The sequence below is a fragment of the Heterodontus francisci genome, chromosome 8 (genome assembly GCF_036365525.1).
Source record: "Heterodontus francisci isolate sHetFra1 chromosome 8, sHetFra1.hap1, whole genome shotgun sequence".
NCBI lineage: Eukaryota > Metazoa > Chordata > Chondrichthyes > Heterodontiformes > Heterodontidae > Heterodontus > Heterodontus francisci.
This window is the reverse complement of record NC_090378.1, coordinates 51,088,569-51,116,139: the sequence shown is the minus strand read 5'-3', so window position 1 is coordinate 51,116,139 and position 27,571 is coordinate 51,088,569. Positions and strand designations below refer to the sequence as shown.

The following is a 27,571-nucleotide window of genomic DNA, read 5'->3' as shown; positions in this document are numbered from 1 at the left end:
GCAATAAATGCTGGCCTAGCCAGCGACACTCACATTAAATGAACGAATATTTTTTAAAAACTGGTTTGCTAGACCATTTCAGAGGACAGTGAAGAGTCAACCACATGTGGGTCTTGAGTAACACATAGGCCAGACTGGATAATGATGGCTTATTTCCTCCCAAGAGGACACTAGTGAACCAAATGAGTTTTTATGTCAATCTGGTAGTTTCACGGCCACCATTACAGATATTTGCTACCAAATGTATCACTTCAAACTCCTCTGCATTAGATTCCAACTGCCAAAATGGTTGTGGTTGTTGGAGGCCAATCATCTCAGTCCCAGGACATCACTGCAGGAGTTCCTCAGGGTAGTGACCTCGGCCTAACCATCTTCAGCTGCTTCATTAATGACCTTCTCTCCATCATAAGGTCAGAAGTAGGGATGTGCAACAATGTGCAGCACCATTTGCAACTTCTCAGATACTGAAGCAGTCCGTCTCTATATGCAGTGAGACCTGGACAACACTCAGCTTGGGCTGATAAGTGGCAAGTAATATTCGTGCCAGAAAAGTGCCGGGCAATAACCATCTCAAACAAGAGAGAACCTAACCATCTCCCCAAGACATTTAAACGCATTACCATCACTGATTCTCCACTATCAACATCCTGGTGGTCACCATTGACCAGAAACTGAACTGGAGTGGCCATATAAATAATGTCGCTACAAGAGCTGGGTCAGAGGCTGGGAATTCTGAGGCAAGTAACTCACCTCCTGACTCCGCAAAGCCTGTCCACCATCTACAAAGCACAAGTCAGGAGTGTGATGGAATACACTCCATTTGCCTGGATGAATGCAGTTCCAACAACACTCAAGAAGCTAGACACCATCCAGGACAAAGCAGTCTGCTTGATCGACACCCCATCAAACCATAGAAAAATTGGAACCATAGAAAAATTACGGCACAGGAAGCCATTTTGCCCGTCGTGTCCGTGCCGGCCAAATCCACGAACTTAAACATTGACTCCCTCCACCACCAATGCACAATAGCAGCAGTGTGTACCATATACAAGATGAATTGCAGAAACTCACCAAGGCTCCTTCGACAACATACGTATATATGAACTAGGAGCAGGAGTAGGCTATTCAGCCCCTTGAACCTGCTCGACTATTCTAACAGATCATGGTTGGTCTGTTTGTGGACACAACTCCACTTTCCTGCTTACCCCAGATACCCTTTTACTCCCTTGTTTGTCAAGAATCTGTCTACCTCTGCCTTAAAAACATTCCTGACCCTGCCTCCACCACTCTCCCGGGAAGAGAGTGCCACAGACTCACAAATCAGAGAATAAATTTCTCCTCATATCTGTCCAAAATGGGAGACCCTTTATTTTTAAATTGTGTCCCCTAGTTTTAGTCTCTCCCACAAGGGGAAACATCCTTTCAACATCCCCCTTCAGGATCTTATATGTTTCAATAAGATCACCTCTAATCCTTCGAAACTCCAATGAATGTAGACCCAAACTGTCCAACCTTTCCTCATAAGACAACCCTTTCATCCCAGGAAGCAGTCAAGTTAAACGTCTCTGAAATGCTTCCAATGCAATTATATCCTTTCTTAAGTAAGGAGACCAAAACTGTACACAATACTCTAGATGTGGTCTCACCAATGCCCTATACAACTGTAGCAGAACATCTCTACTTTTATATTCCATTCCCCTTGAAATAAACAACAACATTGTATTTGCTGTACCTGCCTACTAACTTTTTGTGTTTCCTGTACTAGGACACTCAGATCCCACTGCATCTCAGAGTTCTGCAATCTCTCCATTTAAATAATATGCTGTTTTCTATTTTTCTAGCCAAAGTGGACACGTTCACACTTTCCCACATTATACTCCATCTGCCAAATCTTTGCCCACTCACTTAACTTATCCATATCCCTTTGTGACTCCTTATGTCCTCTTCACAACTTACTCTCCTATCTTTGTGTCATCAGCAAATTTAACAACCATATGCTCTATTCTTTATCCAACTCATTGATATAGATTGTAAATAGTTGAGGCCCCAGCACTGATCCCTGTGGCACTCCACTAGTTACAGCTTGCCAACCTGAAGATGACCCATTTTAGCCTACTCTCTGCCTCCTGTCAGCTAACCAATCCTCTATCAATGCTAATATGTTACCCCCTATACTATGGACTCTTATTTTGTTTTGTAACCTTTGATGTGGCACCTTGTCAAATGCCTTCTGGAAATCCAAGCACACCACATATACAGATTCCCCTTTATCCACGTTACTTGTTACTACCTCAAAGAATTCTAATAAATTAGTTAAAAACGATTTCCCTTTCACAAAACCATGTTGTCACTGCCTGACTGCATTGAGATTTTTTAAATGACCTGCTATAACCTCCTTAATAATAAATTCCAGCATTTTCCATATGACAGATGTTAAGCTAACTGGCCTGTAGTTTCCTGCTTTCTATCTTCCTCCTTTCTTGAATAGTGGAGTTATATTTGCTATCTTCCAATCTGATGGGACCTTTCCAGAATCTAGGGAATTTTGGAAAATTAAAACCAATGCATCCAACATCTCAGCAGCCACTTCTTTTAAGATCCTAGGATGAAATCCATCAGGACCTGGGGGCTTGTCAGCTTTTAATTCTAATAATTTTCTCAGTAATCTTTCCCTGGTGATGGTAATTGTTTTAAGTTCCTCCTTCCCTTTCAACTCTTGATTCATAATTATTTCTGGGATGTTATCTGTATCCTCTACAGTGAAGACAGATGATAAATATCTGTTCAATTCCTCCGCTATTTCCTTATTTTCCATTACTAATTCCCCAGACTCTCTCTCTCCAGTGGACAAACACTCACTTTACTTACTCTTTTCCTTTTTAAATACCTGGAGAAACTCCTACTATCCGTTTTTATATTTCTAGCTTGCTTTCTCTCGTACTCTAATCTCCCTCTCATTCTTTTAGTCATTCGTTGCTTTTTTTTAATATTCTGTCCAATCTTCTGACCTGCCACTACTCTTCGCTGAATTGTACACTTTTTCTTTCAACTTAATACTATCTTTAACTTCCTTTGTTAACAACGAATGGTGCATCCTTCCCCTAGCATCTTTCTTTCTCACTGGAATGTATCTTTGCTGAGTGTTAGGGGCGGCACAGTGGCGCAGTGGTTAGCACTGCAGCCTCACAGCTCCAGGGACCCTCAGGGTTCGATTCTGGGTACTGCCTGTGCGGAGTTTGCAAGTTCTCCCTGTGATCGCGTGGGTTTTCGCCGGGTGCTCCGGTTTCCTCCCACCGCCAAAGACTTGCAGGTGATAGCTAAATTGGCTGTTGTAAATTGCCCCTAGTGGAGGTAGGGAATATGGGATTACTGTAGGGTTAGTATAAATGGGTGGTTGTTGGTCAGCACAGACTCGGTGGGCCGAAGGGCCTGTTTCAGTGCTGTATCTCTAAATAAATAAAATTTTAAAAAATATCTCCTTAAATGTCTGCCACTGCATCTCTAATGACCTATCCCTTAACCTAATTTCCCTGTTTAGTCAGCTCTGTCCTCAAACTCTCATAGTTAACATTATTTAAATTTAAAACACGAGTCTTAGATCCATTCTTCTCACCCTCAAACTGAATGCGAAGTTCAATCATGTTGTGATCACTGCTGCCTTTACTATGAGGTCATGAATTAATCCTGTCTCGTTACGCATTACCAGATCTAATATAGCCTGCTCTCTAGTTGGCTCTGGAATGTGCTGCTCTAAGAAACTGTCCCGAAAACATTCTATGAACTCATCTTCCAGGCAAGCTTTGCCAATCGGATTCAACCAATCTATCTATAGATTAAAATCACCCATGATTATCACTGTACCTTTCTCACAAGCCCCCATTATTTCATCCTGTATACTCCATCCTACATTGTGATTACTGTTAGGGGGCTTATAAACTACTCCCACAAGTGACTTCCTACCTTCACTATTTCTTATCTCTACCCAAACTGATTCTACATCTTGATTTTTAGAATTAAGGTCACCTCTCTCTATTGTACTAATGTCATCCTTAATTAATAGAGCTACCCCTCTACCTTTTCCTAGTTTCCTGTCCTTCTGAAATGTCATGTACCCTTGAATATTCAGGTCCCAGTCTTTGTCATCTTGCAGCCATGTCTCTGTAATGGCTATCAGATCATGCATATTTATTTCTATTTGAGGTATTAATTCATTTGTTTTGTTATAAATGCTACACACAAATACAGAGCCTTTAGTTCTTTTTTTTTTACTATTTGCACAACCTCTAGCCTTAGCTGCTTGCACACTCTTAATTTTGTACATTCTGTCCCTTCCTGCCACGCTCTATTATTTCTGTTATTGCTACTTGCTCTCTTGTCTTGTCCTCTCTCTTTAATTTATCATATCTTCTCTCACTTGATCCTTCACCACACAATTTAAATTAAAGCCCTCTCTACCGCCCTAGTTATACGACTTGCAAGAACACTGGTGCCAGTACAGTTGAAGTGAAGACTGTCCCAACGGTACAGCTCCCACTTTCCCCAGTACTGATGCCAGTGGCCCGTGAATTGAAACTAATTTCTCCCACACCAATCTTTGAGCTATGCATTTAACTGTCTAATCTTATTTACCCTACTCCAATTTGCTCATGGCTCCAGTGATTTATTACCTTTGAGGTTCTGCTTTTTTAATTTAGCCCCCAGCTGCTCATACTCTCTTTGCAAAACCTCTTTCCTAGTCCTACCTATGTCATGGTACCCACATGGACCATAACAACTGGATCCTCCCCCTCCCACTGCAACTTCCTTTCCATCCCTGAGCAGATTTCCTGAATCCTTGCACCAGTCAGGCATCACAGCCTTCTGGACACTTGCTCTTGGCTGCAGAGAATGGTGTCTATCTCACTGACTATACTGGCCCCTATTACCACTACATTCCTATTTACTCCCCCTTCTTGAATGGCATCCTATACCTTGGTGCCATGGTCAGTTTGCTTATCCACCCTGCAGCCCCCATTTTCATCCATACATGTTGAAAGAACCTCAAACCTGTTGGACAACTGCAAGGGCTGAGCCTCCTCCACTTCTGCCTTCTCAATCCCCTTACCTGCCTCACTCGCAGTCACATCCCTTAACCTCAAATCAGAAGATCCTATCCTGTGGGGTGTGACTGCCTTCTGGAACAAAGTGTCCAGGTAACTTTCCCCCTCCCTGATGCATCACAATGTCTGTAGCTTGGCCTCCAGCTCACTGACTCTGAGCCAAAGCTCCTTGAACCGCAGACACTTACTGCAGACGTGGTTGCTGTGAAACACACTGGTGTCCATGAGCTCCCACATACTGCAGCTGCAACATATCAACCGCTCTGTCATCCTTATTGTGTTTTAAATAATTATTTACTTAATTTTTTTAATTAATGCCTCTCCTCACCAGCACTTACTGCTCTAATTTAAACCTTGGTAATACAATAAACCTTACCGCATAAAAATAAAACAGAACAGTAGACTCACCAGCTTACTTCCCTTCTGCTTGCCTGCCTTAATTAATTATAATTAGGTAGTGACATAAATTTTAATTTTATGTTTTTCTAATTTCCAGTTATTAACACTATTAACACATGCACCCTAACAGCAGTGTACTAACCTAGCTCTTTACAAATACTCCCTAACAGCAGTTACTCACCAACCAATCACCTTACAACTTTCCTGTGATGTCACTGTTTGACTTTTTTTCAAATTCAGACAGTGCGCGCCGACTCCTGAAATTGTGTAGGTGATCCCACACAGGTCCGACTGCTCTCAACTCCCGAAGGTAAGTGAAGGCCCCGAGCCAGGCGCTGTATTTATTCTCTCCTGATTCTAGGTGCTCCCTCACAGATCCAGCTGCTCTCACCTTCCAAACCTGTGAACTCTACCGCCTAGAAGAACAAGGGCAGCGGAAGCATGGGAGGTTCCCCTCCAAGCCACACGCCATCCTGATTTGGAACTATATCGCAGTTCCTTCACTGTCGCTGGATCAAAATCCTGGAACTCCCTTCCTAATAGCACTCTGGGTGTACCTGCACCAGATGGACTGCAGCAGTTCAAGAAGGCAGCTCACCACAACCTTCTCAAGGGCAATTTGGGATGGGCAACAAATGCTGGCCTTGCCAGCGATGTCCACATCCCATGAAAGAATTAAAAAAACACAATAAAAACTGAAAGTGCTGGAAATACTCAGCCGATCTGGCAGCATCTGTGGAGGGAGCAGAGTTAACATTTCAGAACCTGAAACGTTAACTAGGTTTCTCTCGCCACAGATGCTGCCAGACCTGCCGAGTATTTCCAGCACTCTGTTTTTATTTCAGATTTCCAGCGTCCGCAGTATTTTTGATTTAAAAAAATCACAAGTACATCTTTCACCTCGTTGTTTACTGGCTTGTTTCTATGCTGTACGACTCTATTTCAGTTTCATATTGTCTGCACACTTTGAATTACGTCCTATATATCCAAGTCTAGGTTATTAGTATAAATCAAAAAGAGCAGTGAGGAACATCATTGTATACCTCCCTCCTGTCTGAAAAACATCCGTTCACCATACTCTGCTTTCTGTCCATTAGGCAATTTTGTTGCCACTTTCCCTTGAATCCCGTGGTCCTTAATTTTGTGAAAAAAGTATTATGTGATGCTTTATCAAACCCCTTTTAAAAGTCCATATACACAACATGGGCAGGAAGATTCTGCAAATGCAGTTGCATCCACGTACTTCCAGGTACCCTTGATGCGTCTTGGAGCGGGGTGGGAGGGATAACTAACATTCAGGTTCTACCACCAAGAATGCAAACGTCAAGAGAATAACTGGATTTAATACAAACGCGGGACAGGTGTGAACAGTTCGAGGTAAACACTCATGATCATGAACCTCGCCCTGGATACTGGCCAGAGACCAAGGAACCCAAGCTGTGCCCCCCGCTCCGGCGGCTGTTGCCTCCCATCTCTTTCCTAAAACACCAACTCTGTCGCTTACCGCCGTCCGCGAACTCTTCCTTCAGGTAGATCAGAGGCTCTGCCAACGACTGCGCGGCTAAAGCTGCCAGCAGCAGTATTGCTACCTTCATGTCACTAAATGTTATTAGGTAGTTTTGTATTGTTTTTTTCCCTGTCGTTATTCGGAACGAATTAACGGTTAATTCTTCACTTTCCCCGTCTGATAACGACGCAACCTTGCCGTTTGCCCTGATAACAAAATTGCTGCCCAGTGGCCAAATGACTTTACGCCATTGGGTGGACAATATCATCTGACGGCGACCCGGCCAGCAGCCAATGGGGAGAAAGCCGGGCTCTGTGAAGTAATCGCCAGGTTCAGAGACTTCAAAAATAATGCAACATTTCTCATACATGAAATTAGTAAGGCATCACATACATGTGACGAAGCCCAGACAGTAAATTATAAAAGCACGAAATGTGTTACCCCACCAACACACCTCAATTACTTAGATGTAAAGTCACAATGTCATTGATCCACAGACAGATCAGCAATGTCCCAAGAGCAATTCCTGTGTCGTGCTAGCTGATTTCATCTCTGAAGTAGGAGGAGGACTGCTTTGACTGACCACAGCATCACTGGGTCAAGCCTGGGTTTACAGCCCCTGATAACTTTATTGAGACCACTGTGTGGATGCTGAATGGAAATTGGGTGTGATGTCCCACACAATCTGATAGCCTGTTAGCTCTTCTGCATTAGTTGCAAGACTCCTTCCCAGATTGCAATCTCACACGTTTCTGAAAAGGCACATAAAAAAACTTATCTGAGGAAACTGCATAGCACAGAAGCCTCTGTCTTCTGTGGCAAAGGTGAACAATTGCAATCTCTGGGAAATCATTGTATATGTACATATGCATAGGGATATCACCTTGAGAGGGGCACATGTACAAATTAAAAGCAAACTGTCCTGGTGGCAGTAGAGCAGCAGGTGAAAATGGTTTAATTGTTTAGCTATCTCTAGTGACCCCCCTTCCTTCAAGTCTTAATCTTCCGTTGCCACACGACTCCATACTCTACTGCTGTTACCAACTTTTGGAATCGATTGCAATGGTTTCTCTTCCTGCTCCTGTGCCATTACCTCTGGTGGCCCCCGAGGATCTATCCTTGGTCCCCCTCCCATTTCTCATCTACATGCTGGCCCTCAGCAAAATCATCTGAAAGCACAGCTTTATATTAATGATTTGGTCTTAAATGTGGGAGGCATGATTGGGAAATTTTCTGATGACACAAAAATTGGCCATGTAGTTGATAGTGAAGAGAATAGCTGTAGATTCCAGAATGATATCAATGGTTTGGTTGAGTGGGCGGAAACGTGGCAAATGGAATTCAATCCAGAGAAGTGTGAGGTAATGCATTTGGGGAGGGCAAAGTGAGGGAATACACAATAAACGGGAGGATATTGAGAGGGGTAGAAGTGAGAGACCTTGGAGTGCATGTCCACAGGTCCCTGAAGGTGGCAGGACAGATAGAGCGCTGAAGAAGGCTTATGGAATGCTTTCATTTATTGGCTGAGGTATGGTATACAAAAGCAGGGATGTAATGCTGAAACTGTATAAAATGCTGGTTAGGCCACAGCTGGAGTATTGCGTACAGTTCTGGTCACATTACAGGAAGGATATAATTGCTCTGGAGAGAGAACAGAGGAGATTTACAAGAATGTTGGCAGGGCTTGAAAGTTGCAGCCATGAGGAAAGATTGGATAGGCTAGGGTTGTTTTCCTTAGAAGAGGGGGCTGAGGGGTTACTTAATTGAGGTGTACAAAATTATGAAGGGCCTAGATAGAGTAGACAGTGAGGACCTGGTTCCCCTAGCAGAGAAGTCAATTACCAGGGAGCACGGATTTAAGGTGATTAGTATAAGGATTAGAGGGGACATGAGAAAAAACTTTTTCAGCCAGAGGGTGGTGGGTGGCTGGCATTCACTGCCAGGAATGGTGGTGGAGCAGAAACCCTCAACTCATTTAAAAGGTACCTGGACATGCACCTTAAGTGCTGTAACTTTTTCAGCTGACAGACACGATGGACTGAATGGCCTCCTTCTGTGCTGTAATTTTTCTATGGTTCTATAGTTCAGTTCACATGTATGTTGATGACACCCAGCTCTACCTCACCACCACCTCTCTTGACTCTCCCACTGTTGCTACGTTATCAGACTGCTTATCCAAAATCCAAAACTGGGTGAGTAGAAATTTCCTCCGATTAAATATTGGTAAGACTGAAGCCATTATTTTCAGTCCCTGCTCCAAACTTCATTCCCTAGGTACCAACTCCATCCCTCTCCCTGGCACAGTGGCGCAGTGGTTAGCACCGCAGCCTCACAGCTCCAGCGACCCGGGTTCAATTCTGGGTACTGCCTGTGTGGAGTTTGCAAGTTCTCCCTGTGTCTGCGTGGGTTTTCTCCGGGTGCTCCGGTTTCCTCCCACAAGCCAAAAGACTTGCAGGTTGGTAGGTAAATTGGCCATTATAAATTGCCACTAGTATAGGTAGGTGGTAGGGAAATATAGGGACAGGTGGGGATGTTTGGTAGGAATATGGGATTACTGTAGGATTAGTATAAATGGGTGGTTGATGGTCGGCACAGACTCGGTGGGCCGAAGGGCCTGTTTCAGTGCTGTATCTCTAAACTAAACTAAAACTAAACTAAACTGAAAGTAAATCAGTCTGTTTGCAACCTTGGTGTCACATTTAACCCCGAGATGAGCTTATGACCACTTATTTGCACCATCAATAAGACTGCCTTTTTCTACCTCCATAATGTTGCCCGACTTCACCCCCATCTCAGCTCATCTGTTGCTGAGACCCTCATTCATGCCTTCGTTACCTTTAGACTTGACTATTCCAACACACTTCTGGCTGATCTCCCACATTCTACCCTCTGTAAACTTAAGGTTCTCCAAACTCTGTTGCCTATTTAACTCACACCAAGTCCCATTCACCTATCTCCCCTGTGCTCGCTGAACTGCATTTGCATCTTGATTCTAAAATTCTTATCCTTATTTTCAAATCTCTCCATGGCCTTGCCCCTATCTCTGTAATTTCCTCCACCCCCACAACCCTCTGAGATATCTGTGCTCCTCAAATTCTGGCCTCTTGAGTATCCCCGATTTTAATTGCTTCACCATTAGTGGCCGCACCTTCAGTTGCCTCGGCCCTAAGTTCTGGAATACCCTCCCTACACATCTCTGCCTCTCTACCTCACTTTCCTCCTTTAAGACATGCTATATAAGTTGCAGTTGCTGTCCCAGTTCTGCTGTTCATACCTCTCCTTGTTCCCAGTTGCTGTATCTCATTGCCATGATTCCTGATGCTCTACCAAGTCTCCCTGCCTTGAGTCCTGATGCCTTATGTTGCTTCTGAAAGTCGGAAAGCTGCACCACCTTCTTGCCAAGTCCTAAAGCTGCTGCCATCTCCTCACCCTGCCCTGCAATCCAATGTTGTGCCTGATCTTAGTTGTACAGTAATATAGGTAAATTGTTAATCATGATTATTTAAGCCAGCTTGTACATAGGTAGAAAAATCATAATATTTTCCTTCTCAGAAAGCATCAATAAAGCTAGCTCTCCTATCAATTGTAGTTCTAGATTGGCCCTAAGGAGAGAAGTTTTAAAAAAAGAAAAATTTGTCCAGGATACAGTATTTGCTCTATTTTGATAATCATGCAAACAGTAAGTATTTGCTTGCTTCCTTGTTAAGTTGAAGGTGGTAGAACTTTGCACATGATATGTAAACACATGCATTCCGATTACCAAATGCATTTCTTCCTGAACTCTTGACAAATGTGTCTGTCATAACTTCCTCCTCCGGTTACTAGCTCTCCTAAAATGAAGTGATATTTTAGTCTCACCTTTTCTCTACAACTTTTTAAGTTTCGGTAAAGTACTTTGCTCTATTCTTTCATTCTGTTCTATTATTACCATCAAAATCAAATTTAATCCTGCTTGGTCTGTTGGTTGCTCTGATAAGACCTTTGGCTTTGATGTCATCCTTCCCATCATCCTCCAAGGTAACACCTGTTTTATACAAACTCTTCAGGATCAGGAAATAGTTCACCCCATCCCCAAGAAATGTGATCTCTGTTAACCTTCTAACTAACAACCCCATATCCTACATCAATACTTTTTAAGGTCGCAGAAGCTGCTGTTACCTCTCAAATTATTTATCACCTAAACAGTTCTAGTTTAGTCCAAGATTACTAGTATAATCTTAGCATTGCCATTTCACTAGTGATCTTGTTGCTTATGTTATGAACCTCTGAAATTCTGCATTTGAATTTTCTGGTGAATTACTTGGTTTGGCTTTGATAGCTCCAAGGCTTTCACAGGGTCTGGCACTCTGTACTTCTAAACAAGTTACCATAATATATCCTCCCACCAAGATTATTATGCGCATGGCTATTAGGTTTCATGTCAATTTGCTTTATCTGTGCTTTACACAAACCCATTACTTCTGTTGTTTTTTTTGCATCATTTGTGTCCTTTTCTGCTGTCTCCTCCCTTTCCTATCACCCAGTCATGCTATCTTTCATTTCTTTCCTTTCAAGCACTTTGCCCCATAACCCTTACCTCGACATATCGCTACTCTTTTGCCATCATTTCCAGGCTTGAATCCTCCTTTAATATGCATGCAGCTACCCTTTAGATTCTCTTGGCATACTCTGGCAACTCGCCAATAATAATCAAATGAAACACATGCTCCAATTTCGCAGTGCATCTTGCTGACATCATTGGGCGTATGTTCCAATCGTGCTGTTTATATTGCATTGGTTTCCAATGTGAGTCGAATTTCTCTCTCTACAAGTCAAAAATGGGCAATAACCAACAGCTACTTGTAGAAATAAAGAGGGAACATGGATGTATAGCATCTTTTATGTTTCTGGGATGTTTCAAAGCACTTTAATTGCCAATGAACTACTTTTCAAGTGTTGACACTGTTGTTCTATAGGCAAATGCAGCAATTAATTTGCACACAAGATTTCACAAACAGCAGTGAGATAAAAGTCCAGTTTATCTGTTTTGTGCTGTTGGTTGAGGGATCAGTGTTGGCCAGAAGATCAGGAAAATTTCCTGCTCTTCTTTGAATAGTGTTATGGGGTCTTTTACATCCACCTGAATAGGTAGATGTAAAACATTGCTCCGAAGATCAAAGACCTGAAATGTTAACTTTGTTCCTTAATGCAGATTCATAAATAAACCATTCCTTTAAAGTGCAGATACCCAGAGACTCCTCTGGCTCTTTCCTGTTGAGGCAGTCTGGCATTCCTGACATATTCCTAGGCAGGAAACAGGTGGCTTCTTGGAGACCACGATGCAGTGACGAATGAACCCTGTGCAGTTCCCAAGAAATCCAGGACAGAAACATTACAATGAGGTACATTCAATGACATTAGTAATCGTGGTATATACCAATGGCATCTTGAAGTCTTAATTCCAATATCTAAATAGGTCTCGGCTGGGACTTCTAAATGCTCCTATGAGGGTCTTGAAAATAGCTGTGGTCCAGTGCACAGTCCACTATTTAGTGCTAGCCAGAGAAAACCAACTTCAACAAGCTCAGGAGCACCCAGATCTAAAAGCACTTGAGGAAAAAGCAGCTACTTCTTCAGAAAATTCACTGGAGCCAGAAGTCAATACCTTTCCTGTTGCCAGAAACATGAGGAATAACCTGATCGGGGCAACCACACCCACTCTACTACTATGGCTCCTTTGAACATTCCAAATCACATAACTGAAGCTTAGACCTAAACCCAGCAACTGATCCTTTAATCCACAGCTCCATCCGAACAAAAAATTAAATTCAATGTCCATCTGGAACCCACACCATAGCAACCATCAGAAACAACTTGATGTTTTGCTCAAAGGCAGCAAAGTCATCTCTACAGTATTTAAATAACATGCTTCGTTTCCTGATTGAGCAAAAAAAAAGCTGTCGTAGTTCTCTGTGTTTCTGGCAATATATACAGGTAAGCCCATAATTCTCTCAAGGTCCAGTTGTTTTAATTTAAAACTCTGTACACCATCTTCTATGCCTCCGCTTTATTCCACTCCCAATCAACAATAGGATCATGTAAAATATTATAATTGCAGTCCAGAACTCAGATTATCCACGAGCCAAGTCACATGGATCATTTTATTTCCCTAAAGGTGGCAGGACAGATAGATAAAGTGGTGAAGACGGCATATGGAATGCTTTCCTTTATTGGCCGAGGTATAGAATACAAAAGCAGGGATGTAATGCTGGAACTGTATAAAACGCTGGTTAGGCTACAGCTGGAATATTGTGTATAGTTCTGGTCATGCATTACAGGAAGGACATAGTTGCTCTGGAAAGAGTGCAGAGGAGATTTACAAGAATGTTGCCAGGGCTCGAAAGTTGCAGCTATGAAGGAAGATTGGACAGGCTAGGGTTGTTTTCCTTAAAACTGAGGAGGCTGAGGGGTGACTTAATGGAGGTGTACAAAATTATGAGGGGCCTAGATAGAGTAGACAGGAAGGATCTGTTTCCCCAAGCAGAGAGGTCAATTACTAGGGAGCACAGATTTAAGGTGATTGGCAGAAGGATTAGAAGGGACAGGAGGAAAAACTTTTTCAGCCAGAGGGCGGTGGGTGTCTGGAATTCACTGCCAGGAATGGTGGCGGAGGCAGAAACCCACAATTCTTTTAAGAGGTATTTGGACATGCACCTGAAGTGCTGTAAGCTGCAAGGCTGTGGACCAGGTGCTGGAAGATGGAATTAGATTGGGTGGCTAGTTTTTTTGGCCAGCACTGACACGACAGTCTGAATGGCCTCCTTCTGTGCTGTAATTTTTTTATGGTTCTATTTTTAATCTAATTAGAACTAATTATTATTATTTGAGATTAATGTGACTAAGATTGATCAAAAATCCAATTAACCCTTCAAGCAGGGTCCACAGATGCGTTTACTCTTTTGTAACATACAATTTTCACATCAATCATATTCGGAGTTTGGGCTATTTTTATGCCGGAATAAACAGCCTATAAAAGTAGTTTTTAGTTATAAAAACTTATTTAAAAAAGGTTTTCCCAACTCCAAAATAGGCAGTTGGAACTGGGAAGAAGAAAGGCAATTATTTTAAATTCTAAAAAAGGAGGGAAATGTAACAATTACTGAGAATGAGTAAAGTTTCTTTCTTCATCGTAGAATTCTTGTTTTTGTTTTATCAATACTTCTGTGATCAGTATGCTTCTGAACATTTCTCTTTTGTTGTTTCTAAGTTTCAACTATGCTACCTTCCACGCTGTTCCTCCACCCTGCATTCCCAGCGTGTAAGTGCAGGGAAAAATAAGCAACACAAATACTCTGTGAATGATGGTGAAATAGCTAAAATGTGCGCAAAGTCAGTGGAGTGAAAGTCCGTGAACCATCTGTGTCGGCCTGCGGTCCAAAGCAAAATTGGCTTCAGACCTCATTTAAATGTCGCTGGCAAGCTGTGGCACCAAATGTGTGCCCACAGCAGCTTGCTGGGAAATCGATCGGCTCCTAAGGTGAAAGTGGAAGGTTTTCAAACAAAGAGTGCTAAACATTTGGAATGAATATACAGGCAGAGTCAGAAACCCTGGAAAGGTTTAAGAAACAACTGGATGTAGGAATGGTGGGAGCAGTCATTATAGATGGATGAATTAGGGGAGGCCATAAGTCTTACCTCATCTTGTCTTATTCAGGTATTGAAACTCAAACTCATTATTCCAGTCTTCTACTCTAACTCAATTTTTGCATTTCAAAATAAGAACTCCTTATCTTCCTCAGCTTTTCCTTCCTCCAACAATCATCAGGCATTTAAAAATATCAAACTTGGCTTGAGATAATCACTAATTCTGTTTCACCTTGTTTTTCTTTTGTTCAATTCAATCATAGCATGTCCTACACTGTGAGCTTTGGTCCTTGGTTTCTCAATAAATGATAAAGTTAAATAAAAATATAGGACATAGAGGGTAGAAAAGAGGAATTATAAAATTACTGCATAGAAGGAGGCCATTATATCATCTTGCTTGTGCCAGCACTGGATCTTCAAGTGGAGCTATCTATTCTAGTTCACTCATTTCCCCCAAGCCGCTGCTGACAACAGATATTTGGCAACCTGTACTGTGTCAGATTGCTTATGTTGATTGCTTCCCCCAGCTTTTCAACAGAAAGGAGATTTGCTTCTCCATGTTGAATGGAAAGTGGTTTGGACTCTCAGAATGAGTACCCCTCTCCCCCTCCTGCAGACATCATAATGGGAACTTAAGGCAACCTTCTTCAGAACTAGGGCTAGGTGAAGGGGTGAGTGGCAATTGTGCCCATTGAGAACAAATGGACGGCCAGGTCTGTGCTTCCTGTAAATCCCAACAAAGCAAATTTGAGGCATGGCAGCAGAAAGCACACCTTTGCAAAAAAGGAAATAAAGACTAGTGCAGGGAAGGACAGCCTACCCCACACTGATGATATTTTAGAACCCAAGTCTGCTGAAAGAGTAGACAGTTTTCCTTAACCCTACTGCATAAAGGCTGGCTACCCGACCCAAACCTGACGGGACCTGACGACATGTGTTGGGTTCGGGTTGGGTCAGACACACTCTATCACAACCTCAGGTAAGTGGCTCCACAGTTAATGTAATTTTGGGACGAGAAAGGTGGTTTTGTTACAGTTATTTTAAGCTTGTGCAAATAAGCAACGAAGTGCAAAACAGAAGGTAGGTTAACTGATGGTTGGGACTTGGGCCGGGATCGGATGTGGTTCTGTCGGGCTCGGGTCGGGTTTAATTTGCAGACTCGAGCCGGTCTTTATTTATTTAAAGATACAGCTCTGTGCTGACCAACAACCACCCATTTATACTTTGGCTGTGGGAGAAAACCGGAGCACCTGGCGAACCCCTGGTCACAGGGAGAACTTGCAAACTCTGCATAGGCAGCACCCAGAATCAAACCTGGGCCCCTGGAGCTGTGAGGCTGCGGTGCTAACCACTGCGCCACCCCTGCATTACTACTGCATTCTCCTATTCTTCTCTTCTCATTTTCCACCATACTAACTAGTGCATCTTAAATTTCATAAAAAGTTTCTTATGTGACAACTTAGCAAATGCTTTCTGAAAATTCATATGTGAAACCACCATTTGATTCTTATCAATACACTTCGTAACTTAAAAATATTCAATCATTATAGACTATTTGCCTACAATTTCCTGTTGAAGACCTATGACATTTGTCAACCTGCAGTCCTGAAGCATAATTCTTGCTTCCAGAAACGGTAGGGAGAGGTCAACACAGATAAAGTTTTTATTCAATATAAATGTTTCAGGCCGCAAGCAGGACCCTGAGCTTCCGGTTGCTTGCCATTTCAACACTCCCCCCTGCTCTCATGCTCACATCTCTGTCCTGGGATTGCTGCAGTGTTCCAGTGAACATCAACGCAAGCTCGAGGAACAGCATCTCATCTACCGATTAGGCACACTACAGCCTGCCGGACTGAACATTGAGTTCAATAATTTCAGAGCATGACAGCCCCCCACTTTACTTTCATTTTTAGTCATTTTTAGTTATTTTTTCCTTTTTTTTGCATTCCTTTTTACATTTTTTACAATCTTTTTTTGCATTTATTTCATTTCATCTTAGTTTGTTCAGTTTGCTTACCCACTGTTTTTTTTCAGGTTGTTTTTCTTCAGGTTTGCACTTGCTGATGTTCAATATTCAGTATATTCACACCTAATCTGTACTAATGCTTTGTCTTTCAACACACCATTAACATATTGTTTGCCTTTGCTCCGTGACCTTTTGGTCAGCTATGTGGCCTGGTCCAATCTGCACCTTCTCCTTTGTTATCTCTTGCCCAACCCCCACCTCACTTGTTTATAATCTGTGACTTTTCTAATATTTGTCAGTTCCGAAGAAGGGTCACTGACCCGAAACGTTAACTCTGCTTCTCTTTCCACAGATGCTGCCAGACCTGCTGAGTGAATCCAGCATTTCTTGTTTTTGTTGTAAATGTTTCAGGGGTTATGGTAGTTTAGATTTTGAAATTAGAGTAACAGAACGATTCCTTATGTTTGACTAGTAATACTTGCTTACTTCACTGCAGGACTGGTGCAGAGGATAAAAACCAGCAAATCTAGTCCTCCCCGGGAGATGGAGGTTTTGTGGAAAACAAAATACTGCGGATGCTAAAAACAGAAAATGCCGGAAATACTCAGCAGGTTTGGCAGCATCTGCGGAGAGAGAAACAGTTAAAGTTTGAGGTCAGCGATCTTAGACCTGAAACTTTGTAAATTAGCTCAGTTTCTCCCTCCACGGAAGTTTTGTAAAACCTGTTAACAACCCAGGGTTTAAAACGCTCGTGATTGGGTTAATCTTTCGAGTGAGATGCATCAAAAAAGATCATAAAAATGTGGCACTGTAAATGAGGATACAAACCAATGAGCGTGTTAACCTGGCCCTTTTTTTTCTGGCCAAGATAAATTCCCAGTCTCCTCCCCACAGCCCAGTTCTTTTTTCCAATGAGCATCCAGCGCTGACGTAGCGGTGGGTTTGTTTTCATTCCCTGAAGATGGCGTCCATCATGGAAGGGCCGCTCAGCAAGTGGACCAACGTCATGAAAGGATGGCAGTACCGCTGGTTCGTGCTGGACTACAACGCCGGCTTACTCTCTTACTACACGGTGAGTGGAGCTGGAGCTGCCGTAAGGACCTCCAGGGTTGATGCTGTGCGCTCTGTTTTTTTGTTGTTGTCGTCGTCCCCTTGTCTTCATAGCGAGCGACACACAAACCTGATAGCGCTGGGCTAGAGAACGTGAGTGACGGCGGATTTGACCAATCAGATTCAAGACCCGGAACCTTACCTGTCAATTGAATTGCGGTGACCAATCGATGTGCGGCAGAAGGGCGGGACTTTAGGTTGAAGGGTTAGGTTAGCAGGTTAGGTTATTCGGCGGTGTGGTAGCAGTGGCGGCTTTGTCCGACGGTGGTAGGATTTCTCTCTGTGTAATGTACTATATAAATTCACTCACTCACGGGAATTTGGGTCCCTGATTCTTTTGAAGAGTGCCTGGCCTATATTGCACATCTTGATGTGTGGTAGTGATAAACGTCTTAAAGCACAGCAACTTGATCGATGCTCTGGTTCTTCTACCTCCCAGAACAAAAGAAAAGTTTGATAAACGTTTGTCCCTGAAAATATGGTCTGTTTGTGGCAATTCAGCGATTTTTTTTTTTTGGCGATCACCTTATTTGTAATAGAATTGGAATTCATGTAAACGCCAGCTATCGAAAGAATTGCAAATTGCCCAATGCGAATTAGATTGAGCATCTGATGTAATGCGACAGCCCCCAAAAAGCACTCTCAGTAAATCCCCAAGTCTTCTTCTTTTGGGCCTCCTTATCTCGAGAGACAATGGATACGCGCCTGGAGGTGGTCAGTGGTTTGTGAAGCAGCGCCTGGAGTGGCTATAAAGGCCAATTCTGGAGTAACAGGCTCTTCCACAGGTGCTGCAGAGAAATTTGTTTGTTGGGGCTGTTGCACAGTTGGCTCTCCCCTTGCGCCTCTGTCTTTTTTCCTGCCAACTACTAAGTCTCTTCGACTCGCCACAATTTAGCCCTGTCTTTATGGCTGCCCGCCAGCTCTGGTACTCGCAAAGAAATACTCTTTAAAGTTATCGTGAATATGATATCTGTCGAATTGGAAAATATGCATTCTTCGAAAATGTTGTAAATATGGTAATAGGAGAGCTGCAACAAAAGTCTGAATACTAGCGACGTGCGATGCAATCAGATGGAAATGTGAATTATAACCGGTTGGAAACAGTGGAATTGGAGCAGCGTAAATGCAGAAGCAGAGGGGGAGCAGTTTTCCAGCCTATCCAAACCGCACCTGTCATGGCAGCTCCCCATAGCAGACAATGAGTGATAATGTGAATAATCACGTTCAGTATGCTCCGGAGTAATTCCTTGATCTTGCATAAAACAGACATGCAACCCAAACCATCCTCCCTTTCACTAAATATTAATTCTTGGATCTCACAGCAAACAAATTAATCCTCCCAGTGCCCTCCCTCGGAGGAATTTTGGTATTGGAAGATATGCCCAAATGAAACTCTCAAACTAACTCTACATTTTGAGATCAGACCCCAACTCTCAAATTGATTTTCCCCACGCTACTGATGTGAACTATCGCGACCCTAAGATCAAAAAGAAAGGTCAAAATGTAAAGTTGTACAATACTTTGAGTTTGGGGTGGGCAAAATACTTCAGGTTAAATGTCCTTCTCTTTCCCTAACCTTAATATAATTTGGGGTGAGGGGAACAGTTAAAATGTGCATCTATCTGTGCATCTAAATTTCAATGTTCAGTTATTGAGCAGCTACTACGAATGATATAGTGGAGTCATTCTTCATCAGTATACATGATGGGCCTAGGAGGGCATTGAGAATTGAACTGGGAGCTGTGCTGGCATGACTATGGACAGCTGGAAGTGGAATCACAAGCAAGTCCTGCAACGGAGGTGATGCAGTGGAGGAGGAAGAGTGGTCAACAGTGTAGAAAGCAACAGTAGTTGAGGAATTGTAGAATTTACAGTATATAAGGACCATTTGGTGCATTATGGCTATGCCAGTGCCAGTTCTAGCTTCTTTCACTGAAGCTGCCTATTCTATTTTCTTGCTCTTTCAATGTACTGTTTACCATTAATTTTCAGGTATTTATTCAATTCTCTCTCATTGTTATAGTTGACATCCAGCTTTGTTTTAAGTGATAATTCCAGTTATTCATCTTTCATACTTTTCCATAATTTTATTAAAGTGAAAAAACTCTTGTGTTTCTATATAATTAACATCAAATACATGGTATAATTCTACTAATCTTCACTGTACCAGTTCCTTGGCTCTAATCTCCTTTTGTATAATATGCTCAGAATGGTATGCAGTATTCGAGTTGTGGCCTTACCAACATCTTTTACAAATTCTATATCACTTTTTTGCTTCTCTATTTAATGCACCTCTGTATGAAACTCGGAATACCATTTGCATTTTTATATTTTTCTACCTTTGCACCTTTTAAAGATCCATGATTCTGTACGTTAGCTCTTTCTGTTTGTCCACGTGAAGACATTAATCATTCAGATTATTCTTTCTTTCACTTTTGTTTCCATCTTCAGAGGAGGAATTCTTATTTTTAATTTACTTTTGAAATAAATATTGTTTTAAACATTGAAAATCAGGTATCACGGAATTATTCACTATGTAGTACATACAATAACATAGAACAGTACAGCACAGTACAGGCCCTTCGGCCCACGATGTTGTACCGACCCTTTAACCTATTCTAAGATCAAACTACCTACATACCCTTCATTTTACTATCATCCATGTACCTATCCAAGAGTCGCTTAAATGTCCCTAATGTATCTGCTTCTACTACCACCGCTGGCAGTGCATTCCACGCACCCACCACTCTCTGTGTAAAGAACCTACCTCTGACATCTCCCCTAAACCTTCCTCCAATTAAAATTATGCCCCCTGGTGATAGCCCTTTCCGCCCTGGGAAAAAGTCTCTGCTATCCACTCTATCTATGCCTCTCATCATCTCGTACACCTCTATCAAGTCACCTCTCATCCTTCTTTGCTCCAATGAGAAAAGCCCTAGCTCCCTCAACCTTTCTTCGTAAGACATGCCCTCCAGTCCAGGCAGCATCCTGGTAAATCTCCTCTGCACCCTCTCTAAAGCTTGCACATCCTTCCTATAATGAGGCGACCAGAACTGAACACAATATTCCAAGTGTGGTCTAACCAGGGCTTTATAGAGCTGCAGCATAACCTCGTGGCTCTTAAACTCAATCCCCCTGTTAATGAAAGCCAACACCCCATACGCCTTAACAACCCTATCAACTTGAGTGGCAACTTTGAGGGATCTATGGACGTGGACCCCAAGATCCCTCTGTTCCTCCACACTGCCAAGAATCCTGTCTTTAAGCCTGTATTCTGCATTCAAATTCGACCTTCCAAAATGAATCACTTCACACCTTTCCAGGTTGAACTCCATCTGCCACTTCTCAGCCCAGCTCTGCATCCTGTCAATGTCCCGTTGCAACCGACAACAGCCCTCCACACTATCCACAACTCCAGCAACCTTTGTGTCATCGGCAAACTTACTAACCCAGCCTTCCACTTCCTCATCCAAGTCATTTGTAAAAATCACAAAGAGCAGAGGTCTCAGAACAGATCCCGGCGGAGCACCACTGGTCACCGAGCTCCAGGCTGAATATCTTCCATCTACTACCACCCTCTGTCTTCTATGGGCCAGCCAATTCTGTATCCAGACAGCCAAATGTCCCTGTATCCCATGCCTCCTTACTTTCTGAATGAGCCTACCATGGGGAACCTTATCAAACGCCTTGCTAAAATCCATATACACCACATCCACTGCTCTTCCTTCATCAATGTGTTTTGTCACATCCTCAAAGAATTCAATAAGGCTTGTGAGGCATGACCTGCCCCTCACAAAGCCATGCTGACTATCTCTAATCAAACTATGCTTTTCCAAATAATCATAAATCCTGTCTCTCAGAATCCTCTCCAATAATTTGCCCACCATCGACGTAAGACTGACTGGTCTGTAATTCCCAGGGTTATCCCTAGTCCCTTTCTTGAACAAGGGGATAACATTTGTCACCCTCCAATCATCCGGTACTACTCCAGTGGACAGTGAGGACGCAAAGATCATCAACAAAGGCGCGGCAATCTCTTCCCTCGCTTCCCGTAATAACCTTGGGTATATCCCGTCTGGCCCCGGGGACTTATCTATCCTCATGTCTTTCAAAATTTCCAGCACATCCTCCTTCTTAACATCAACCTGTTCGAGCATATCAGCCTGTTTCACGCTGTCCTCACAAACGACAAGGTCCCTCTCACTCGTGAATACTGAAGCAAAGTATTCATTAAGGACCTCCCCTACCTCCTCCGACTCCAGGCACAAGTTCCCTCCACTATCCCTGATCGGCCCTACCCTCACTCTGGCCATCCTCTTGTTCCTCACATAAGTGTAGAACGCCTTGGGATTTTCCTTAATCCTACCCGCCAAGACTTTTTCATGTCCCCTTCTAGCTCTCCTAAGTCCATTCTTCAGTTCCTTCCTGGCTACCTTGTAACCCTCTAGAGCCCTGTCTGATCCTTGCTTCCTCAAACTTAAGTAAGCTTCCTTCTTCCTCTTGACTAGCTGTTCCACATCTCTTGTCATCCAAGGTTCCTTCACCCTACCAACCCTTCCTTGCCTCATCGGGACAAACCTATCCAGCAGTCGCAGCAAGTGCTCCCTAAACAACCTCCACATTTCTGTCGTGCATTTCCCTGAGAACATCTGTTCCCAATTTAAGCTCCCCAGTTCCTGCCTAATAGCATTGTAATTCCCCCTCCCCCAATTAAATATTTTCCCATCCTGTCTGCTCCTATCCCTCTCCATGACTATAGTAAAGGTCGGAGTTGTGATCAGTATCACCGAAATGCTCTCCCACCGAGAGATCTGTCACCTGGCCTGGTTCGTTGCCAAGCACCAAGTCCAACATAGTCTCCCCTCTAGTCGGCCTATCTACATATTGAGTCAGGAAACCTTCCTGGACACACCTGACAAAATCTGCTCCATCCAAACTATTTGCACTAAGGAGGTTCCAATCAATATTAGGGAAGTTGAAGTCACCCGTGACAACAACCCTGTTACTTCTGCACCTTTCCAAAATCTGCCTCCCAATCTGTTCCTCCGTGTCTCTGTTGCTATTGGGGGGTCTATAGAAAACTCCCAATAAAGTGACTGCTCCTTTCCTGTTTCTGACTTCCACCCATACTGACTCAGTAGACAAACCCTCCTCGACGACCTCCCTTTCTGCAGCTGTGATACTATCCCTGATTAGCAATGCCTCTCCCCCACCTCTTTTACCTCCCTCCCCACTCCTTTTGAAACATCTAAACCCCGGAACATCCAACATCCATTCCTGCCTCTGTGATATCCAAGTCTCCGTAATGGCCACAACATTGTAGCTCCAAGTACTGATCCATGCTCTAAGTTCATCACCCTTATTCCTTACACTTCTTGCGTTAAAATAGACACACTTCAACCCATCATACTGGCTGCAACTTTGCCCTGTCAACTGTCTAACCTTCCTCACAGACTCTCTGCACTCTGTATCTGCCTGTTGAACAGCTACCCCATCCACTGATCCGTAGCTCCGATTCCCATCCCCCTGCCAAACTAGTTTAAACCCTTCCGAAGAGCTCTAGCAAACCTCCCGCCCAGGATATTGGTGCCCCTCCAGTTCAGATGCAACCAGTCCTTCTTGTACAGGTCCCACCTTCCCCAGAAGGTATCGCAATAATCCACATATCTGAAGCCCTCCCTCCTATACCAGCTCTGTAGCTGCAGAGTTCAGCTGCACTCGCTCTCTGTTTCTAGCCTCACTCGCTCGTGGCACCGGTATCAATCCTGAGATTACTACTCTGCTCGTCCTGCCTTTCAGCTTCCAACCTAACTCCCTATATTCGCTTTTCAGGTCCTCATCCCTTTTCCTAGCTATGTCATTGGTACCTCTGTGTACCACGACTTCTTGCTGCTCCCCCTCCCCCTTAAGAATCCTGTCGACTCGATCCGAGACATCCCTGACCCTGGCACCCGGGAGGCAACATACCATCCGGGAGTCTCGTTCGTGACCACAGAATCTCCTGTCTGTTCCTCTAACCATTGAATCTCCTATCACTATCGCTCTCCTATTCTCCCCCCTTCCCTTCTGAGCCACAGAGCCAGGCTCAGTGCCAGAGACCTGGCCGCTGTGGCTTTCCTCTGGTAGGTCGTCCCCCCAACCGTATCCAAAACGGTATACTTATTATTGAGGGGAACGGCCACAGGGGATCCCTGCACTGTGCGCCTATTCCCTTTCCCTCCCCTGGCAGTCACCCAGCTACCTTTATCCTGTAACGTAGATGTCACTACTTCCCTATAACTGCTCTCTATTACCCCCTCAGCCTCCTGAATGATCTGAAGTTCATCCAGCTCCAGCTCCAGTTCCCTAATGCGGTCTGTGAGGAGCTGGAGTTGGGTGCACTTCTCACAGGTGAAGTCAGCAGGGACACAGGTGGTGACCCTTACCTCCCACATCCTGCAAGAGGAGCATGCAACTGCCCTAGCTTCCATCCCCTCCACTCTAAATTGACAACAGAGATTTTAAAAAAAATAAAGGAAAACCTTACCTTACCAAACCCTCCACACAAGAATCCTTTTTTTTTGGTTAGAGGAGGAGGATGGGTGGGAGACACTACACGTGTAGTGTTTCGGGTTTAGCCACTGCCCGAATATATAAGTTCACTTATCCAGCAGTCCCCGTGTCCACGGCCGCCGAATCACGAGATAAGTACTTTATAGTGAAACTTACCTTCCCGGCTGCCCCCTGGCTTGCGCTCTCACCGCTCCCGCTGCTCAAATGGAAGAAAGAAATACCCACCAATCACTTACCAGCTCTCCTGTGACGTCACCCTTCAATTTTTGCTTTTCAAGCAGGTCCACAGAACAGAACAGAGCGCTCCCGCTGCTGCTTCTGGTCTCTGGCTTCGGCTCCTTTTATCTCCCGGCTCCTCTCGCCTGTTCCCGCTCTCGCTGCCGCCGCTCATTACAATAGTAATGAAACATTCACACAAAAGGCCGTGCTTATAACAAAAACTGATAGTTTGGTTGTGGATTTAAATATGTTGTAGTTCTGAGATCATTATCTTAGGTCTTTACAAATCCAAACATAACAGCCAATATTTGGACATTTTTCTTCTTCCCTCTGGGTGACAATTCACAATTCTGCTTTACATAATTGTGTAAAAGTAAAAATGCAGCTCTGTCTAAGGCGAATTTAATTGAGTTCTTTATAAATAACTACTTAAGGTCTTACTTTTTCTGTAGACTGGTACAAATCCCTTACTTTATCTTATTGATCGTTTCATTCTTGTTGCATATGATTGCTATTCTACCAAGTGAAGCTTATATGACTGTATTTGATTCTGTACCAGTCAATCTCTTGCCAGTCTCCCATCAATCACACTCTGAAAGCTCTGCAGCCAGTATACTGATTTGCGCCAAGTCCTATTCGTCCATCACCCCTGTGCTTGCTGACCTACATTGACTCCCGGTCTAGCAACACTTAACGTTAAAATTCTCAACTTTGTGTTCAAATGTCCTTTAAGGAAGGAAATCTGCCATCCTAACCTGGTCTCTCCGATATGTGACTCCAGACCCAGAGCAATGGTTGACTTTTAAATGCCTTCTGAAATGGCCTAGCAAGCCACTCAGTTGTATCAAACCTCTGAGAAGTCTAAGAAAAGGAATGAAACCAGAGGGACCACCCACCATCGACGTAGGCACTGGAAACGACAACAGCAAACCCAGCCCTGTTGACCCTGCAAAGTCCTCCTTATGAACATCTGGGGGCTTGTGCCAAAATTGGGAGAAATGTCCCACAGACGAGTCAAGCAACAGCCTGACGTAGTCATACTCACGGAATCATACCTTGCAGACAATGTCCCAGACACCACCATGACCATCCCTGGGTATGTCCTGTCTCACCGGCAGGACAGACTCACCAGAGGTGACGGCACAGTGGTATGTAGTCGGGAGGGAGTTGTCCTGGGAGTCCATTGGCTCCAGATCCCATGACGTCTCATGGCATCAGGTCAAACATGGGCAAGGAAGCATCCTGCTGATTACCACCTACCGCTCCCCACCTCAGCTGATAAATCAGTGCTTCTCTATGTTGAACACCACTTTGAGGAAGCACTGAGGGTGGCAAAAACGCAGAATGTACTCTGGGTGAGGGACTTCAATGTCCATCACCAAGAGTGGCTTTGTTGCACCACTACTGATCGAGCTGGCCGAGTCCTAAAGGACATAGCTGCTAGACTGAGTCTGTGGCAGGTGGTGAGGGAACCAACAAGACAGAAAAACCTACATGACCTCATCCTCACCATTCTACCTGTCACAGACGCATCTGTCCATGACAGTATTTATTTATTTATTTAGAGATACAGCACTGAAACAGGCCCTTCAGCCCACCGAGTCTGTGCCGACCATCAACCACCCATTTATACTAATCCTACACTAATCCCATATTCCTATCACATCCCCACCTGTCCCTATATTCTCCTACCACCTACCTATACTAGGGGCAATTTATAATGGCCAATTTACCTATCAACCTGCAAGTCTTTTAGTGGTGGGAGGAAACCGGAGTACCCAGCGAAAACCCACGCAGACACAGGGAGAACTTGCAAACTCCACACAGGCAGTACCCAGAACTGAACCCGGGTCGCTGGAGCTGTGAGGCTGCGGTGCTAACCACTGCGCCACTGTGCCACCCATTTGTAGTGTTTGTAGAGTGACCACTGCACAGTCCTTGCGGAGAGGAAGTCCCGTCTTCACGCTGAGGGTACCCACTATTGTGTTGTGTGGCATTGCCACTGTGCTAAATGGGATAGATTTTGAACAAATCTAGCAACTCAAAACTGGGCATCCATGAGGCTCTGTGGACTATCAGCAGCAGCAGAATTGTCTTCAACCACAATCTCTAACCTCATGGTCTGGCATATCCCCCACTCTACCATTCTCATCGAACCAGGTGACGAACCCTGGTTCAATGAAGGGTGCAGGAAGGTATGCCAGCAGCAGCTCCAGGCATACCTAAAAATGAGCTGTCAACCTGGTGAAGCTACAACACAGCACTACTTGCATGCCAAACAATGGAAGCAGCATGCAATAGAGACAGCTCAATGATCCCACATCCAGTGGATCAGATCTTAGCTCTGCCGTCCTGCCACATCCAGTCGTGAATGGTGCTGAACAATTAAACAGCTAACTGGAGGAGGAGACTCCACAAACATCCCCATCCTCAACGATGGGGGAGCCCAGCACATCAGTGCAAAAGACGAGGCTGAAGCATTTGCATCCACTTTCAGCCAGAAGTGCTGAGTGGATGATCCATTTCAGCTTCCCCCTGAGGTCCCCAGATGCCAGTCTCCAGCCAATCCGATTCACTCCTTGTGATATCAAGAAACGGCTGAAGGCACTGGATACTGCAAAGGCTATGGGCCCAGATAACATTCCGGCAATAGTACTGACAACTTGTGCTCCAGAACGAGCCGCGCCCCCCACCAAGCTGTTCCAGTGCAGCTACAACACCCAGCAATTTGAAAAATTGCCCAGTTATGTCCTGTACACACAAAGCAGGACAAATCCAACCTGGCCAATTAACGCCCGATCAGTCTACTCCCGATCGTCAGCAAAGGGATGGAAGGGGTCGTCGATAGTGCTATCAAGTGGCACTTCCTCAGCAATAACCTGCTCACTGATGCTCAGTTTGGGTTCCACCAGGGCCACTCAGCTCCTGACCTCATTACACCCTTGGTCTAAACATGGACAAAGGAGCTGAACTCCAGAGGTGAGGTGAGACTGACTGCCCTTGACATCAAGGCAGCATTTGACCGAGTATGGCTTCAAGGAGCCCTAGCAAACCTGGAGTCAGTGGGAATCGGGGGAAAATCCTTGATTGGTTGGA

At 44.0% G+C, this 27,571-nt stretch overlaps 2 protein-coding genes across 4 annotated transcripts in view; one reads left to right on the top strand and one right to left on the bottom strand.

Moving 5' to 3' along the window:
- The window catches only part of LOC137372828 (calreticulin-like), a 58,695-nt gene extending 40,913 nt beyond the window's left edge, over positions 1-17,782 (bottom strand). The window contains exons 1-2 of one of the 2 annotated variants that reach the window (XM_068037143.1): positions 17,423-17,511; positions 7,003-7,757 (exon numbers count right to left, since the gene is read on the bottom strand). In XM_068037143.1, the coding sequence (XP_067893244.1) occupies positions 7,003-7,375 (373 nt within the window). In that variant the 5' untranslated portion in view covers positions 7,376-7,757; positions 17,423-17,511. Of the gene's footprint in view, positions 1-7,002; positions 7,758-17,422 lie in introns of both variants that reach the window. The other variant, XM_068037144.1, reaches the window with a different exon arrangement.
- osbpl9 (oxysterol binding protein-like 9) overlaps positions 17,313-27,571 on the top strand; it is a 224,833-nt gene continuing 214,574 nt past the window's right edge. Inside the window, exon 1 of one of the 2 annotated variants that reach the window (XM_068037140.1) lies at positions 17,313-17,666. In XM_068037140.1, coding sequence (XP_067893241.1) covers positions 17,556-17,666 — 111 coding nt within the window. In that variant the 5' untranslated portion in view covers positions 17,313-17,555. The remainder of the gene's footprint in view (positions 17,667-27,571) is intronic. The other variant, XM_068037141.1, reaches the window with a different exon arrangement.